This window comes from Symphodus melops (genome assembly GCF_947650265.1).
Source record: "Symphodus melops genome assembly, chromosome: 22".
NCBI lineage: Eukaryota > Metazoa > Chordata > Actinopteri > Labriformes > Labridae > Symphodus > Symphodus melops.
In genome coordinates this window covers 11,370,991-11,387,778 of record NC_136712.1, presented here as the reverse complement: position 1 = coordinate 11,387,778, position 16,788 = coordinate 11,370,991, and the positions used below count along the sequence as shown (strand labels likewise).

General features: G+C 38.0%; 1 protein-coding gene across 3 annotated transcripts; it reads left to right on the top strand.

Annotated features, from left to right (window-relative positions):
- The first annotated feature begins 828 nt into the window (after window positions 1–828).
- LOC306817640 (high-affinity choline transporter 1-like) lies at window positions 829–16,163 on the top strand. Of its 3 annotated transcripts, XM_079334693.1 has the most exons (10): window positions 829–943; window positions 5,784–5,863; window positions 11,133–11,317; window positions 12,360–12,473; window positions 12,795–12,950; window positions 13,170–13,318; window positions 13,881–14,024; window positions 14,228–14,381; window positions 14,513–14,730; window positions 15,464–16,163. In XM_079334693.1, the coding sequence occupies exons 3-10, from the start codon at window positions 11,134–11,136 to the stop codon at window positions 15,977–15,979; spliced, it is 1,635 nt and encodes a 544-aa protein (XP_079190819.1). In that variant the 5' UTR covers window positions 829–943; window positions 5,784–5,863; window position 11,133; the 3' UTR covers window positions 15,980–16,163. The 3 variants fall into 3 exon arrangements, with proteins under 3 accessions (XP_079190819.1, XP_079190818.1, XP_079190817.1); XM_079334692.1 differs by lacking the exon at window positions 829–943 and having other exon boundaries at window positions 5,320–5,863; XM_079334691.1 differs by lacking the exons at window positions 829–943; window positions 5,784–5,863 and adding an exon at window positions 6,036–6,104.
- The last annotated feature ends 625 nt before the right edge of the window (window positions 16,164–16,788 follow it).

Sequence of the window (16,788 nt, the reverse complement as noted above, 5' to 3'; positions counted from 1 at the left end):
ATCTCATCAACCACAGGATGGGTTCCCCTTAAGCAAATTTTCCTAAATTCCTTTGTTACGATTGCAAACATCAGCAATTAAATGAACAGCTTCTTTAATGTTTCCCAATTATTTAACAATTAAATTTTTTATCCACGTCACTCAATGTATGTAACAGTCTTTTTAAATTCTGTCCCAACAATAATCAACAGTCATCGTTCCAGTCACATATTTTGTTAGAATTTTTCTCCCTTGTTAGTCATTCAATACATCATTTTTTGTTGTGCTACAATGTTGATAGACTTTTGTAGAAACTACACACAAGTTATGCAGCGATCAGTATAAAAATTGTTAGAAGTTGAAGTTCCAGTTTCCCCCCCTCTACCCTACAAATTACCATAATCCCCTCTAAGACCCCAAGGCGACCCCCTGAACATGTACCAAGGAAAAAAAATACTTTAAGTAAAAATGTACTTACTAAATGAGTTACATGGTATTTACTTGCGATAGAAGTTGGAGGGCAGGGTTAGGTGGACTGATCCGTCTGTTAATCGTCTGTGACAATGGTAATAATGTGGTTAAGTCCTCCTAAATGGATTTAAAAATGTGCACAGAATCGGCTGAGTGGGAGGTCCTTGTGGCATGCCCACTGCTGTCGTAAATTCTGTTCTGATTAACAAAGAATTCTGTTTACTGATATTCTCGTGTTACTGGGATCTCATATACTTTGGTTCTTGAATACAGATTTCTTATGGGCCATGCCAATGATGTCATCTTGTTCCAATAAATCACATTCTGAAGGGAGACTGTTAGGATGCACTTCTTTTCTGGTTGAATAGAATTGTCTATTTGATTTAAACGGTATGAACTCTTAAGATGTAGTCCTATCAAAAAGTCTGCTGTGTACTTAGATTGCCACTGAGTGTGTCGGATTCCACCATTTCTGCAGAGGAACACCTTGACGGTATTTAAGGGTCAAAGCTCTCGATTTGAGGAACGAGTGAGTTAGTGTTTGACTCCTGAGCAGTAGAGGGAGCAGTTGGATCAAATTGGATCCTCAGACATTCGACTGGTGCAATCAAATGTCTTAAGACAAACGATAGTTTAAAGAAAACGACTTTTCTTTAAATATAAATGATGGGCTAGACATCATAGGGTGTATTTTAGTCAAATGGTTCATTTGAAGTGTTTCTCGAAGGAACATGAATAAAAAGATCTTAATGCCGTTATTATCTCAAATATTTAACCTAGAAGGGTAAAAGCTGGGGGTAATTGTCAAAAAAGAAGACTAAATGAAGGAGACCAGGAGTGAAGACTTCAGTACAGTATGCCCAGACAGTGTGAGGTGACCCGTCCATGTGGTTGATGACACATCCTGAGTTGTAACATTTAGCTGAGACATAACATTCTGATACAAACCGAGAACAGATGTTGGATTGTTTCATAGTGAGAGTGATTTTTTGATAAGTGCTTTGTCATTAAATGTGAGGTTGGGTGACACATCTGGAAATGGCTTAGTCAAAGTTTTTTGTTTGATGGTGTTAGTGACCATTTTGGGTTTTATCTAGAGTTAAATTATAGGTTTTATAGGTATTATTTCTCTCTGCTGGAGGTTGATGAGAAACAGGTGAGGGCTTATCGAGTTTTGGTGTGTAAGTATAAGACAGTGCTGGGGTGCCTCTAACTGAAAAAAAGCAAAACATTTTTCAGGAGTGGTGGAGGCTAAAAAGAGCCAAAAGCAAAGAAGGTAAATGAACACTGGTCTTTAAACACTAAATAAAGGGTAATGTTACATGTATCTGCTGAATGTTTTAAATAAGCAATTGTTTGACAACAAGTCAGTTAAAGCTTCAGCACTTCTTTCTGCTCAATTAAGTTGATATAAGTTGATACAGATTTAAAATGCATGGTGTATCCTCTTTATACAAAAGGAATCCCATCTTTCTCAACATAACACACATCTGTAACGTAGTCAATTGTTTTCCCTGTCATTCATGCTTCTCATATGTCCATCACTGCATCAGCCTATATGTTCTTCCATTCATTCAGCTGTGAGCTTTTTTCCAAACAAGTCATTATAACATATGACTTGAATGACTAAGCAGCAAGAACAATCCCATTTAGTCATATAGAAGTCAACAGCAGCAGACTTACCCAATGAGCTCATTGTAGCCTGGCTTTCTGAGTCACTGTGGCGGGCTCTATATGATCTTGGGGGTTTCCTTCGGGTGGGGTCACAGGGTCAGACGAGTGGGAAGAGATGTGACAATGTTAAAAGGCTAGGAGCAGCTGTAGTGAGGGGTAAATACTGTGCAGTGGGGACAATTGAAACCGCAAGAGAGCATTTTCAGGTGCAAAAGTGCTCACTGTTGATATTTGTTCAGGAATAGAGGTTGATGGAAATATTTCTGTGTTAAAGAAATACTTTTTGGTGGATCTGATGTCATCTCTTATCTGCTAGTTCACTGCAGCAAGTGTTATGAACTGTTACCTGTTTGGATGACTGCTGATGGGGGTTCAATGCTCAGTTACTGCAGCAACACGTCTGATGTGTCCTTGGGCAAAACACTGCTCCCAGAACTGCTCCCGCTGCTTCGTCTGTGGCATATAAATAAAATTAGTTAATTAGTTAATCAGCTATATGAATAGAAAGCAGTCCCCTTGAAAGGGATTATCAAATTTGAAGACACCTATATTTTGCAGTTACAGTATGTGTATGTTTAAGTGTCAGCCTGTAAGAGTATGTTCACTTGAATACTTTGAATATGTTAGCTAAAGCTAATAAAAGACGGGAAAACTTGGTAAAAGCCTTGTCAAATGCACATGTACAGTAAATATTTAAGTTTCACAGTCCAATGCACCTAAGTTATTGTTTGAATACTCAAAGCAACTTCAAGCTTGTTAAAGCTTCTTTTGAATGTATGCAGGCCCTTCAGGTGCACAAAGCACCCATCCTAAAGCAGGTTCTTCAAGCAATCTCGTCGAACTTCCTGCCTTTATACTGACAGGTCCCACAAGTTCTGCGACATCCCAGAGAAAACTAGTTTCTCTTTTTTACTGGTAGTTTTCCAGTATAGTATACGTGCTAATGCAAATCGTCTCTGAGCTTCCCTTGTTGTTGTGAGAATGCTTTCTGTCTTGAGGCAAGTGATAAATTCATGAACTTGCCAGTGAAACACTGAAAAAATGTGAACACCATTGAGGTGGCCTGTAAATATTTAGGAATCACTAACAAGCCGGGTGCAGGCATGGTGGTGACCAAACAGATTTGTTGACTTTTTGTCAACAGTGACATGATTTAGCTAAAGTAGTTGGCTTACCCAGATAGTAGTCTCCCCCTTACAGCCTCACAAAATAGCAGTAAAAAGGAGACAGGGCTCAGGCAGAATTCCATTTATTCATAGGATTATGAACTGAAATTCATTTTACTGACCATAAAAATCGTGAAAAATCTAAACTAATGTTGAATAGATTCTTAAAAAACACACATAGCTACTTACTTGTGCTGGGTGCTTGGGTAACAAAAGCAAAACTATGACACATCTGTAACATATCTTAATAGTATATAATAACACATTTGTCACACATACAGTGTGTTTGCTGGGTTTAACCTATATTGACATGCCCTTATCTTTAACACTCGCATGGATGAAAAGTATATGAATGTTAATCCAGTCTTGACCCTAACGAAATGAATACTTTTCTGTATTTTTATCAAGAACTCAGCACATAGTTGGCTGAATGTCAAGAAACTAAAGTCTCCTTTATACTCAATAGAGATCAAGATAACTGGCAAAGCCAGACAACCATTGCAGGTGACTCCACTGACACCAAGACACTGCCGTGGCCATTTGCAGTGGGCACAAGACCATGTGACTTGGACAATGCAGCAGTGGTCTTTTGTCCTGTTCACTGACGACTGTCGGGTCATCTTGCACAGAAATTGATGATTTGATGATTGTAGATGGCACAATCACTGCATGTTCTCACCTCAGAGACATCATAGAACCCATCATCATCCCCCAATTCTGCTTGCACACCCCCAACTTTGTGTTCATGGTTGATAATGCTCCACCACATCGTGCCAGAAGTGTCACAGCTTGACTTAAGAAAGTCGGAGTGCCTCATATGGTATGGCCAGCATTGTCCCATGACCTGAACCCCATAGAGCACGTCTGGGTAATATCAAAGGGAACTATTACTTATTTCATCAAAATTCAGTCCAAATAGGAAAAGCACTCATGTAAATAACAATTTCCCTACCTTATTGTGAGTAGTGTAGTTGAGCTTATAAAGCACTTTTCTAGAGAGCCGTCCTCTCGCTCAGTTGCTATTGTATTGTCATAGCCCCACTTTGTTTTGTGTTCATTTGAACAAAAACTAGAACAGTATAAAACAAAATATATTCTTAGCTAAGTTCCTTCTTACCTTGCTGCATCCTAGTCAGTCCAAGTTTTGTCCAGGATGTGCAGGTTAAAAGTAGTAGTAGCACCCTGACACTTTCAGGTGCTATATCCCACAATCCTCAGCTGATCCTGATAGGGAAGTACAGACAACTTTCATAATTATTTTTCATTGTAAGCCTTGGTAGAATAAAGAACAAAGGAAAGTTTGTTAGCCTGTTGACAGTAGCAAACAGGACATGAGCATTACTATTGGTTCTGGTTATGATTGTCAGAGAAGAAAGATTGCTTTGTATTCCTCAGTTGTTAATTGTAAATGCCAAGTTTTGATGAGCTGATGTCATAATGAATCTGGAGTTTAGTTTACACCACTTGTGTTTAGCTTTTCGATATCTTGTTTTCCATTTCTTACCAGTGTCATATTTCTCCATGAGGAGCTTTTCTTACCGAAGACACCATAGTGGATAGGAATGGAATCCATTACATTTGTAATATCAGTAATACACAGTGTTGTGATCACTTCTCTTTAAATATTTTTGTACACTGAGATAGCACTCTTAAATAAAACACAAGAGTGATCAGAGAGGACAGAATCTGAAACAACAACCTTGGAAATGTCCAAGCTCTTGAACATGATTAAGTCCACAGAGTGGCCTCTATAGTATGTCGGATCTGTCACGTGCTGAGTCAGCCAAAGCTTTCAAGAGTGTAATACTATTACAATACTATTTAGTCCCTCTTTCCCAGGAGTTATGAACATTGATGTTAATATCACCGAAATAATAACACAGCCAAAGTCAATACAGATCATAGACAGCAGCCATCCTCGTGGGGGGGGGGGGGTTGTTTGGGCAGGCCATCCTCACCAACAGTCCCAAGGAACATAAGAGAGCTCAGGAGCTCCCAGAAAAAGGAGAGGTTAGAATAGAATATAGGTTAGAATATAAAGATAGATACAAGGCTCCGGCTTATCCAAAAGAGAGTCGGGACTGCTGTTATTCTTGCAGCCTGGACCCAAAACATGTCAGTTTGACCTTGGAACATCTTGCATATCAGCCTTATCAAGCTGAGGAGACAAAACAAGATGACTTCTGGAACCCGAGATATAGAAGCCCCCAATACCAACTTTGTTTTACTCTTCCATCTTCACTTCTTTCTCTCTCAAAAATCAAAAAGAATGCAGTTCTTAACCAGAAAAGGCTCATGCATTCATTAAGTTGGATTTGGAAAGCCATGTTCATGTCCTATGCTGCCGGTATACTGTGCGTCTCTGACTGAGGACCAGTGGTTCCAAAATATTTCTGTTGTCCATTCATACATCTGTCCATGTCAAAATAAGACAACACATCTGACAAACTGCAAGTTAGTCAGCGCAGTGTTTTTTTTTTTTTTTTTCAACAGAGCAGAACCTGATCCTCAAAGAAGACAAGACGAGAGCTCTTTTTTGTTGATTCTTTACGTCGCTGGAGGTCCAGTTACAAGTCAGTAGTGGTTACTAAGATACCTGCAATACTACCCGAGCCTCTATCAACTACTTTTACATCTTAAGGTCACAGATGGCTGATCTTATTTCTGCCTCTTTGGCGTATCAGAGCTAAGACTGGTTTTGTGTGAGGATAGGCAGAATTGCCACATTGGCATTTCTTTACTTACACTATCACTTATAGCTTGTGTAAGAACCTTGTATTTTTGCCAATCTTGGAAACCCCTGCTGACAAAGAGGTACGGTTTTTCTCTTTGCTCATCTTGTGTTGTACCTGTGTAAGTAGTGTTTTCTAGTGTTTTCTGAAAACTCTGCACTGTTCTAACAGTAAGAAAGATATCTTACATGAAGTCTTAACCATTGAAAATGCAAACAACTGCTGTTTAGACAGGATGCCATAAGGTTTTATACATAGGAGTGGCTGTGGATCAGTAGTAGTTGTAGGTAGTGTTGTTGTCTCTCAACCTTCCGGTTGAGAGACGGTAAAAGCAGGGTTCAATGCAGAAACATGTCCAATGTGTCCTTGGGCAAGACACTTAACCCCAAATCTATTCAACAGTGGTGTATGAATAGGATTAGTTAAATTAGATGGCTTTACTACATGGCGATTCCTGTGAGGTGTGAGCTACAGTCCAAAAGTGCTTTGAGTAGTCAGAAGACTAGAAAATGTTTTATTTGCTCAATTCCTATGACCATGTATCATGGCTGAATGTGCAGGGTGGACATTTAAATCGTTAAATGCACAATGCTCTCTGCCCTACCCTGGAGCCACTGGGAGGAACTTTCAATTTATGTCCATTTTTACACCCCCTCTGGAAAGAGGTGTAATGTTAAGCATTAAAGAGCATCTTATCTCTTTACTGATCTTGTCGTGTGTAAGTAGTGTTTTCTCACAAAACTGTAGCGGAAAGTGTTTTCCATGAACAATGAACACATCAACCATTCCATACGACCATTCCAACCTGTGGCTTGGAAAAGTCAACATCTGCTGTTTGGGCCGTAAGCAGTTCACATAACACTAACACCAACACCAAGGAGTCATTAAAAAATCTCTTTAGGGGGAGCCAGGTAGCCTGGGGTAATGTTGTGTGCATGTAAAGAGGCTGTGGTCCTCTCAGCAACCATGGGTTCAAATCTGCTAATGAAGTCCTTAAAACTTGTTGTGCTGCTGTTCTAACCAGATAAAAGATACTTTGAGCGAATTTTTGTGTGTTGACATTTCTGTAACTCATGGATTCGAATCCAACCTCGGCCCTTTGCTGCGTGTCATCCCCACTCTTTCTTCCCACCATTCACTGTCTTTCTTCAGCTTAGAAACCCTAAGTTAAAAAATGTGCATGGTTACAATCAGTCTTCTCCCAGATGGTGTGTTTGCTATTGTAGTCACACAAAGGCATTAAGTATTAATCTGAGTCTTTTAAAAAAAACACAGAATAATTCCATGCACAGCCTCTAACACCCATCAATATAAAGTTGTAAAAGATAGCAGCTGTGCTCGTGGCTCTGTGAAGCTGTATTTAAAGACCAAATCCAATTTGTTAGAATTAGTAATATTATAACGACAGACCTACCCTGCTAATTCCTTTGTGGTAATGGGATATCCTCTGCTGTCACTGTGTTAATGTGAACGCAATAGTGAAAAAAGATCACTCAGAACACTCGAAAATTGATGCAAGCTGTGGATTAATTTCAAAAACTGTTTTACAACAAAGCTGATTGAAACGTCAATGCAAATATTGTATCGCACAAAATAGAATTCTAGCCTGAAAAAAAGGTTGTGAGTGTGACATACATGTGTGTAATGTCAGCATATTAGTTGCCAGAGCATTTCACAAAGCAATAATGATCAACCTGTTGTTGGCAATTATTGATAAAAAAACCATCTCTGATCTGGCATCAACATTTAGATTCAAAGGTGTTTAAAAGTATGCAAGATCACAATTTTTCAACAGAGACCTGTCCACTTCAAGCCAATGAGATGAGTGCACAGAAAAAAAGAAATAAAAATACAAATATCTTAAAATGTGTTCAACCTGTATCTCCCCCAATCTAATTTTCTTCACAATGTCTATGGTATTTTTCCTGCTCTTGTAAAGTGACTTAGATAAGTTATTAATTTGCACTATACAAATAATGATTGCGGGATAGATAATGTAGTGCCTTATATTTTAAAATATTAAAATATTAGTGCAAGAGTTTTTTTCTGTCTTGTCATCAATACAGACCATACTGTTCCTTACCAAGTCTGTCGCAGATTCTATTTTTTTGTCTGGTTCACTAAGTTAAATTTTTCATGTGTTGTCATGCTCGTCCTTGGAGAGACACGTTTGGTGTGCATAGACACTTCTTTGTCCTTGTTCTTCTTTATCAGTTAAAACACATTTTATTACCCTTGATACAGAGGTTTAATTTGCAAATATTTGATTCTACGATGTAAAATTGTGAAATGTTATGTCTTTCTATTATCCTCAAGTAAAACATTGTTTTTGCTCATAACTGTCACTCTGTGGTTTGGTAAAAATCAAACCACAGAGTTCTGAAAATTGTACATACATACATATATATATATATATATATATATATATATATATATAGAGAGAGAGAGAGAGAGATAGCGAGAGAGAGAGAGAGCGAGAGAGAGAGAGAGAGAGAGAGCGAGAGAGAGAGAGAGAGAGAGAGATCTTAACGTCACCTCATGTCTAAAGGAAGAATGTAGAGTATGTATGTGTAAGAAGGGGAACCAGTGTGATTAATTTTACTGTACACTGGCCCACCAGTCAGTCTGGTCACTTATGAATGACTCTCATCATTAAAATTAAAACATATGACTTACTAAAAAGATAATAGTCAACCCCCCTACAGTGTGTCCAAAAAAAGACATGCGCAGTCAGACCAAATTGATTTATTTTTTAACCAGGATTTTGACAAGTACATTCTTAGAATGCTGCAGGCTTCAAATCCCACAATGAGGCTGGGTGGGATCCAAATCCTATTATCCTCAAGTAAAACATTGTTTTTGCTTATAAAGTTTGGTAAAAACCAAACCACAGTTCTGAATATATATTCAGAACTCTGTGGTTTGTGCAAAAAAAGACATGCGCTGTCAGACCAAATTGATTTATTTTTAACCAGGATTTTGTCAAGTACATTCAATGATAAAACAAGCATGTCTTAGAATGCTGCAGGCTTCAAATCCCATAATGAGGCTGGGTGGGATCCAAAATGCAAACATTTACGCTCAGAGGAGTGGTTATTTAAAACACACTATTTAGATTTTAACATTCCTCCAAAACAACTACACTCCCTTGCAGACACTGGACAAGCAGGCACCTTTCTTCATTGTTGCAGCAGTTGGCTTTGAGGATATCTTTGCATATTTTTACCCATCTCAACATTATCTAAAGGCAATACAGGTAATGAAAACACTGAATAGAGATATTTTTGAAAAAAATATTTTCCTTTAATCTTGTAGTGATCGCAAAGTATGGATCTTTAAGTGAAGAACAGGCTTTTTTAAACATTACTTTTAGACCATTAGTTTGTCTTACATTACTTTTTAAATTCATCCCAAATGTTCAAACCAACTTTTGTTTAAAAAACAAACAGAAGGCAAACATATACGAGAATTTTACTTCACATATATTGTATTTGGAATTGTTCAGTTTATCATTGGAAAAAAAACACACATGGCACACAAATCTGCTATCACCTGCCATATCCTCACATACTTCACATCAAACAATGTCAATTTTTATATCAATTGAATTAATATCAAATTGTTTATTGCATGTTGTATTGCACATTCTATGTCTACCCTTAAGGCATATTTGTGCATGTATGTTAGGATAGGATAGGATAGGATAGGATATAACTTTATTGATCCCCAATGGGGAAATTCGGGCGTTACAGCAGCAGCAGCAGTGCAGAATCAAAAACAAAAGTCAAAATCGAATAAAAAAGTAACAACATAAGCATAAATACAATCCAGGTAGTAATGGGGGGATATATACAGAGGACTATAGCACGGTGGACTCAGCAGGGCAATGGAAAAGATATTAATAATACTGTGCAGTGAATGGCATGTTAAAGTGACCAGTGAAAGAATTTAAAGTGGCATTGTGATCAGAGGGTTATGTAAACAGTATTGACTGTTATAAGCATAATAAATATAGTGCAATTTGACTGGAGTATAGATATATAGTTATAATAATATAAGAGTGTATTGTAATAATGTAATATATAATATAGATAGTATAGTATAGATATAATATAATAATAAAGGTAACATAAAAACATTCTAATAATATTGTATACTATATATAAAGAGAATATATATAAATAAATACAGGCTAGCTCCTGCTGTTGTACAGCCTGATTGCTGTGGGGACGAATGAGCGTCTGAAGCGTTCTGTTTTGCTCCTGGGGGGGAGGAGGCGTTGGCTGAAGGAGCTGCTCATCTCCCACAGCTCGTCATGGAGAGGGTGAGAGGAGTTATCCAGGATGGATATGATTTTGTCCTTCATCCTCCTCTCAGCCACTGTCTCCAGAGTCTCCAGTTCCAGACCAACGACAGAGCGGGCCTTCTTAACCAGTTTATTAATCCTGTTTGCCTCACCAGCCTTGATGCCCCCCCACCAGCACACCACAGCAAAGAAGAGTGTGCTGGCCACCACAGACTGGTAGAAGGCCTTGAGGAGTCTGTCGCAGACACTGAAAGACCTGAGTCTCCTCAGGAAGAACAGCCTGCTCTGTCCTTTCCTGAAGAGCAGGATTCGTGGGTTGTGTTGCAAAAAAACCCCCACATTGATAGATTCATTCTGCTTGCTTCTATTATATATTTAAATGTCTTTTGAGAAGGTAAAAGGGATACGTTCAAATGTTAAATCTTGGTTAATTCTAAACTATCGATTAACCTTGAGATTTTGCAGTAGTTATTAATCAATATCAGTTCTCAGACTTGTCTTTTCATGAACACTACATGAGGGTTAGTTCAGGTAACATTGCAAATTAAGCTTAATTTCTAACTTTTGTCAGCTACAGTGAAAAACAACATCACATCAAACTGTCAAATACATATCCAGCACATCTTGGTAATCAGTAATCTGGTTTTCGAGTTATATGTTAAAGAGTTAAAACTCTTTGCCATATAAATTATATAGAATAACGTTTTAATGTGGTATTAGCTTGAAGCAGTTCAGTATACACCTTTTGAAAAACATATTGAAGTTATCATTTTAAAATTTTCTTTCCATACCTTAGACACTAAGGATGGCGGTGAATTGGCCGGGCCTGCTGTCCATAGGAGTGTTTTACATGATCGTACTGGGAACAGGAATTTGGGCTTCCAGGAAGTCTAAACGGGAAGAGAAGAAGTGCCCTGGAAACCGCAGTGAAGTGACAATGGTTGGAGGGCGGAACCTTAACATCTGGGTCAGCATCTTTACTATGACAGGTAGAAATGAAAAATGGAACGTAAACCAAATGGATCATAAAAATCATCTGAGAACATTGAAGTCATTGATCTCATATACCTTTTGTATATGAATGACTTTAATTCCATAAATTAACAATTGGTTATTATAATTTCATTAATTATCTTTCTCATCGATTGTATTTTTTTAAGAATCCAGTTGAGTAAACAATCTGTGTGCGCACAAAAACCAGGAACTAATTTTCGAAACACTTTTCTTACTGGTTTTTAAAAGGGAGAACGCACAATTACAGGCGTCATGCACAACACAACTTGAGGGTTTTTTTGTTTTTTTTTAAAGACTTACCACTTTTTTTCAGTATTTATTTTTGGGCTTTTTGAGCCTTTTCTGGAGAGATAGAATAGTGGACAGAGATGGAAATCAGGGACAGAGAGTGGTGATTGACATGGGGGGCCACAGGCTGTATTCGAGTCTGGGCCTGGCCACCCCATTGAGGACTATAGCCTCCATGCATGGGACGCGCGCACTAAGTACTGCGCCACCAGCGCCCCAGACTTTACACTTTTTTTTACATGTATTGTTTTGTTTTATCTGATACTGCTAACAGAATTCTGTTTTTGTATTGTAAAGAAGCATAATTGTTTTGTACTTTTACTTATAAAATTGCTGCGAAGCAAACAAAACCTTTTGAATTAATACAACAAAGAGTCTAGACCTGCTCTTGTTGTAAAGTATCTTGGAATAATATTTAATACTAATTTCCACTAAACAAATAAAGATAGATAGATCGAAAGTGAAAGCTGTAACTTTAAATTAGAATATTGCTTTAGCTTGTCAGCCAGTCGTAGGCACTATTTTCTTCCAGTATTTGTTAAGATTTAACACTAAGTATAATGTCTCTGGGAAAGATAATCCTTTCTACTTGAACACTACTGAAAAGCCTTAAAGCGTTATTTTTTGTACTGTTTTGTTAAGAAAAGCACAAAAAACTTTAGGTAAAAAAAGGAACACTTACCCTATGCCACAAAATAAGCTTTGTTTTCTGATATATTTTTTTTACAGCCACTTGGGTTGGAGGAGGTTATATTTTAGGGAATGCTGAAGTGGTCTACGATCCAACAAAAGGGTTGGTGTGGGCGACTGGACCCATTGCTTTTGCCATTAACATGATTATAGGTGAGTGAGGTTTGAAAACACATTTCTTTTGAGTGCAACAAGATAACAAATGGTTCAATCAACAGCGTAAATATGAATATTGACAGAACTTCTCAATTGATATTGTCCATGGATGACATCTATTGTGTATGTTCAACTATATGGGGCATTAGCAAGTGTAAATGAAAACATTTACTTCTTCTTACTCTTACTGTTTAAATTCAAACTGTATTTTGAAGGGTTTGTTCGTACTTAAAATGTTAAGAACCCTTAACAACATTATTCTTAACATCCTTTAAAATGTTAAGAATTAAGATAAGTATTCTTTTCGTGCGATTTCAGGTGCACTCTTCTTTGTCACACCAATCCGATCGAAGAACTATGTCACCCTCATGGACCCGTTTCAAGAGAAATATGGCAACACCGTAGCCGCTTTTCTTTTCATTCCTGCTCTCATTGGTGATGTCTTATGGATAGCATGTATTCTTGGTGCACTGGGTAAGTCAGTGTAAATGTTTGCATTTTGGACTTCACCAAGCCTCACTATGGGATTTGAAGCCTTTTCTCTATAAATATCAACAACATAACTTAGTATTAAAATGTGCTATATATATGTAGTCAATTGTGATCACATTATACCAATCATAATTTGTTCTTTTAACACCTGAGTCTGGGTTTGGAGAAACTAAATGGGTGTCAAACTGTTTCTATTTACAGGAGGGACAGTAAGTGTGGTCATGGATATCTCGTCACCACTGGCTGTGGGCATTTCTGCTGCTGTGGCAATCCTCTATACATTAATGGGAGGACTGTACTCCGTGGCCTATACTGATGTCATCCAGCTCATCCTCATGCTCCTTGGCTTGGTAAATAAATGTTATATTTGGGGAAATTCAAAGCATTTAAGGATGGTTATTTGACTAAGATCCTCTGAGGATAAATCTTTGTGTTTTTGGTAATTCCATGGCTCTTGGTCGAGCACCACATTAAGGTTATATTTGTAGTTTGTGGTTCGATGCTGTTGAAAACTGTTAAAAGGCTTGCCAGGGAATATGACGCAAAAAGCCATTCCCCACCTTAGTTTCAAACTCCAACCATTAATCTAAATATCAAGCCAATGTAGAAATGTAAACAACTTTGGTTCCTCAATTTTCAAATTGAGGCTGGCAGCCTAGCTTTAAGATTTCACAGGTAACCAGGCAAGGCTAATGAACCAGCACCAAAAAGGAAGAAAGACTTTAACATGTAACATTTTGTTTTTTGCTAATTGGCAAACTTCATCATGCCTACATACTTAATACCAGAACTGCTTAACATCAACTAGTGAGCATTGCCCATGTTAGCACATTGACATTAATAATTGGCTCAAAGCCCCTCAGTTCATATTCTGTTTTTGTAATTCTATATCTTGTTTCCTCCTTATATCAGTGGCTCTGTGTGCCTTTTATCTTGACAAGCCCCACTTCAGCTAACATCACTGTTGCTGCGGTCACCAAGCTGTACCAAGGGCCATGGCTCGGCAAGCTGGAGCTGGAACAATCGGGTCGATGGATAGATGACGTACTGCTTATGGTAATGGACATATTAATAGCCCCTAAATCCATATCTTAAAAACACATCTTCCATTGACCTCTATTTAGTGGTAAATATGTAAGATCCAGAGTCCACATTGGTAAACAACATTTCCTTACGTTTTTCGAGAACAGCTATTTGAAACCATTTTATTTTCATCACATTCAATTTTTTAGTAAATCATGTCTCTATTACTCTCTAAGGCCTTTGGAGGAATTTGCTACCAAGCTTTCTACCAGCGGGTCCTGTCCACAGCCACAGATGCCCAAGCTAAGATCACCTGCTATGCTGGAGCAGTATTATGCCCATTCCTTGGAATCCCATCACTTATCATTGGAGCAGCAGCAGCATCTACCAGTACTATAGTTTAAACTATCTTCTTCAAACAATTTTGTATATTTGGCAGTGAATGTGATCTTAACATCTGACTTGATTCCTCTCAAAAAATACTTGCTTTGTTTTATTTACATGTGCTTAATGTCTGTCAGATTGGAACCAGACAACCTATGGTTCACCCAGCCCATTTGAACAGGGCAAATCTGGTATGATCTTGCCGATAGCCCTTCAGCATCTTTGTCCCTTCTTCGTCTCACTGGTTGGTATGGGAGCGCTTGCTGCCTCTGTGATGTCATCTGTTGACTCTGCACTTCTGTCTGCTGCATCTCAACTGGGCCGAAATATATTTAAGAACATTATCTACAAACGGGTAACGCTTCACAAGATCCCTATTCATGCTGGATTTGTGTGTGTTGGGGGGTGGGGGGAGATTCACAGCACAACATACTGATCTGAATCTTAGTGGGCTGAATCTTAGTGGGTATGAACTCAGTGGGTAAAGTGGGCTAGATTATGCCAATAACTGCTTATTACTTGCTTGTTCAATTTATTTGCTGGGGCAATGCTTCTTTTTTCATTCCCTGCAGATCCAAGCTGCAAACTGTGTTATTGGCAATGTCTTTTTTCTCATAATCACCGTTCAGACTTTTTGTATAAATACACAAATTCTAATATCATTTTATGTTATGGTTTCACACTGATACTGTGCCTTTAAAAAAAAAAAGAAGTTAGACCAAAAAGCAGGATCTATACCTGTGCTGCAGTTTAGGAGACATGAGAGACAATATGAAAACAATGTGTCATAAAGCTTTAATGGACCACTAAAGAAATACTACATGAAAATGAGATGCTCAGATGCTGAAAACGGCAATGCTTACATACTATCAAGCAAGAGCCATGTTCAAGCTTTAGCTTGCTAATTAGCACAAAACACACATTTAAATTGCTAATATTTTGCTGATTTTATTTTATTTTTTAAATGACTAAATTGACTGATCTTATAGCATTCTATAAATAAAGTTTACAGGTGTTTTAGGCATGTGTGTCTCCCATTTTTATTTTGGTTAAATAAAAAGTAACATAGTTTATTTCCTCTGTTTCAGGCATCAGAAAAAACGATTATTTTGGCTGTTAAAGTATCAATCTTCCTTTGCGGGATGATGGGAGCAGGCCTGGCCATGACAACAAGGTCTATCCACCTTTTCTGGATCGTCAGTGCGGATGTTTTGTATTCGATGATGACTCCCCAGGTGACATGCATCTTCTACTTTTCAAAGTGGGCGAACAAATATGGAGCCTGTTCTGGTCTCGTGTTAGCAGTACTACTAAGAGCTCTGGTCGGGGAACCTGTGATCGGCCTTCCTGACTTGCTGCCTCTGCCTTGGGACAAAATACAGGACGACGGTCACAGATATCGCTTGTTCCCCTTTCGCACTGCCATCATGCTCATTACCACTGGGACTATTTTAATAATGTCAAAACTTGCTGTGTGTTTGTGTGAGAAGAGAGGGAAAAGGAATACTACGACGGACACAAACTTGCATACCATGGTACCACTGCAAATGGATGTAGAGGAACAGGAGGAACTGAATAAGGAACAGACACAGTCCTTGCAATGAAGCCATAACTTACATGAACAAATGTTTAGGATTTGTTATATTGTTAGTTTTTAAGAAAGGAGGACATCATAAGAGTTAAAGAGGAAGCTAATAACTTCTGTGGACTATTGCCTGAAGAACAAGAGGCATTTCATGTCATTATTTTATTAATATAGGGATACTTTTACAATAAAAACTAAACCAATACTTCAAATGGACTTTGATTTTGATTGAGTTATTTGCAGGTGTGAATTTTTCTCCAGTTAAGTAGTATTTATTTCAATCAAGAAAATGCACAAAATAACATTAGTCTCAGGGAAGAAAAGATGTTTTGTACCCAATTGAGCTAAGTAATTTCTATCTGGTCCTGGGCCAATGATGGCAAAAGTAAAGGAGAGATCAACCATCTTTCTCTACACATGAATGAATGCTTGCATGGGAGGAGTTTTTGGCTGGTTATGAAATAAACTGAAACATCATACCAATGCCTGTAGATAGCCAGCAAAAGAAAATGGCCATGTCTGTAACAGCTGTCACAGGATCAATGCCAGATGAGTAGAGTCTTTGTTTACCTCTTCTACAGTAAAACAGTTCACTGACTGAGAATCTTTTGAAGTTAAGTAGAAGCTAAATTAATTTACACATGAACAGGACATTGTCATTACAGAGATAACATCATTTTCCCACCTGGTTTACCAGGACCAACACCAACAGTCTTTCTTTATAGGATGCCACTACACAAATGTAGCTTTGTAACTTGACCTGACTGTAAGGGTCTCAAAATTTTAAAACAGTTTCAACAGTTTCACCACTACACTGCATGCTGAGTC

Excerpts from the sequence above, each read along its gene's own strand:
- LOC306817640 (XM_079334693.1), top strand. The coding sequence starts at position 11,134 with ATGGCGGTGAATTGGCCGGGCCTGCTGTCCATAGGAGTGTTTTACATG. Across the intron at positions 11,318-12,359 it reads CAGCATCTTTACTATGACAG|CCACTTGGGTTGGAGGAGGT; the intron begins GTAGAAATGAAA and ends TTTTTTTTACAG. Across the intron at positions 14,731-15,463 it reads AGAACATTATCTACAAACGG|GCATCAGAAAAAACGATTAT; the intron begins GTAACGCTTCAC and ends CCTCTGTTTCAG.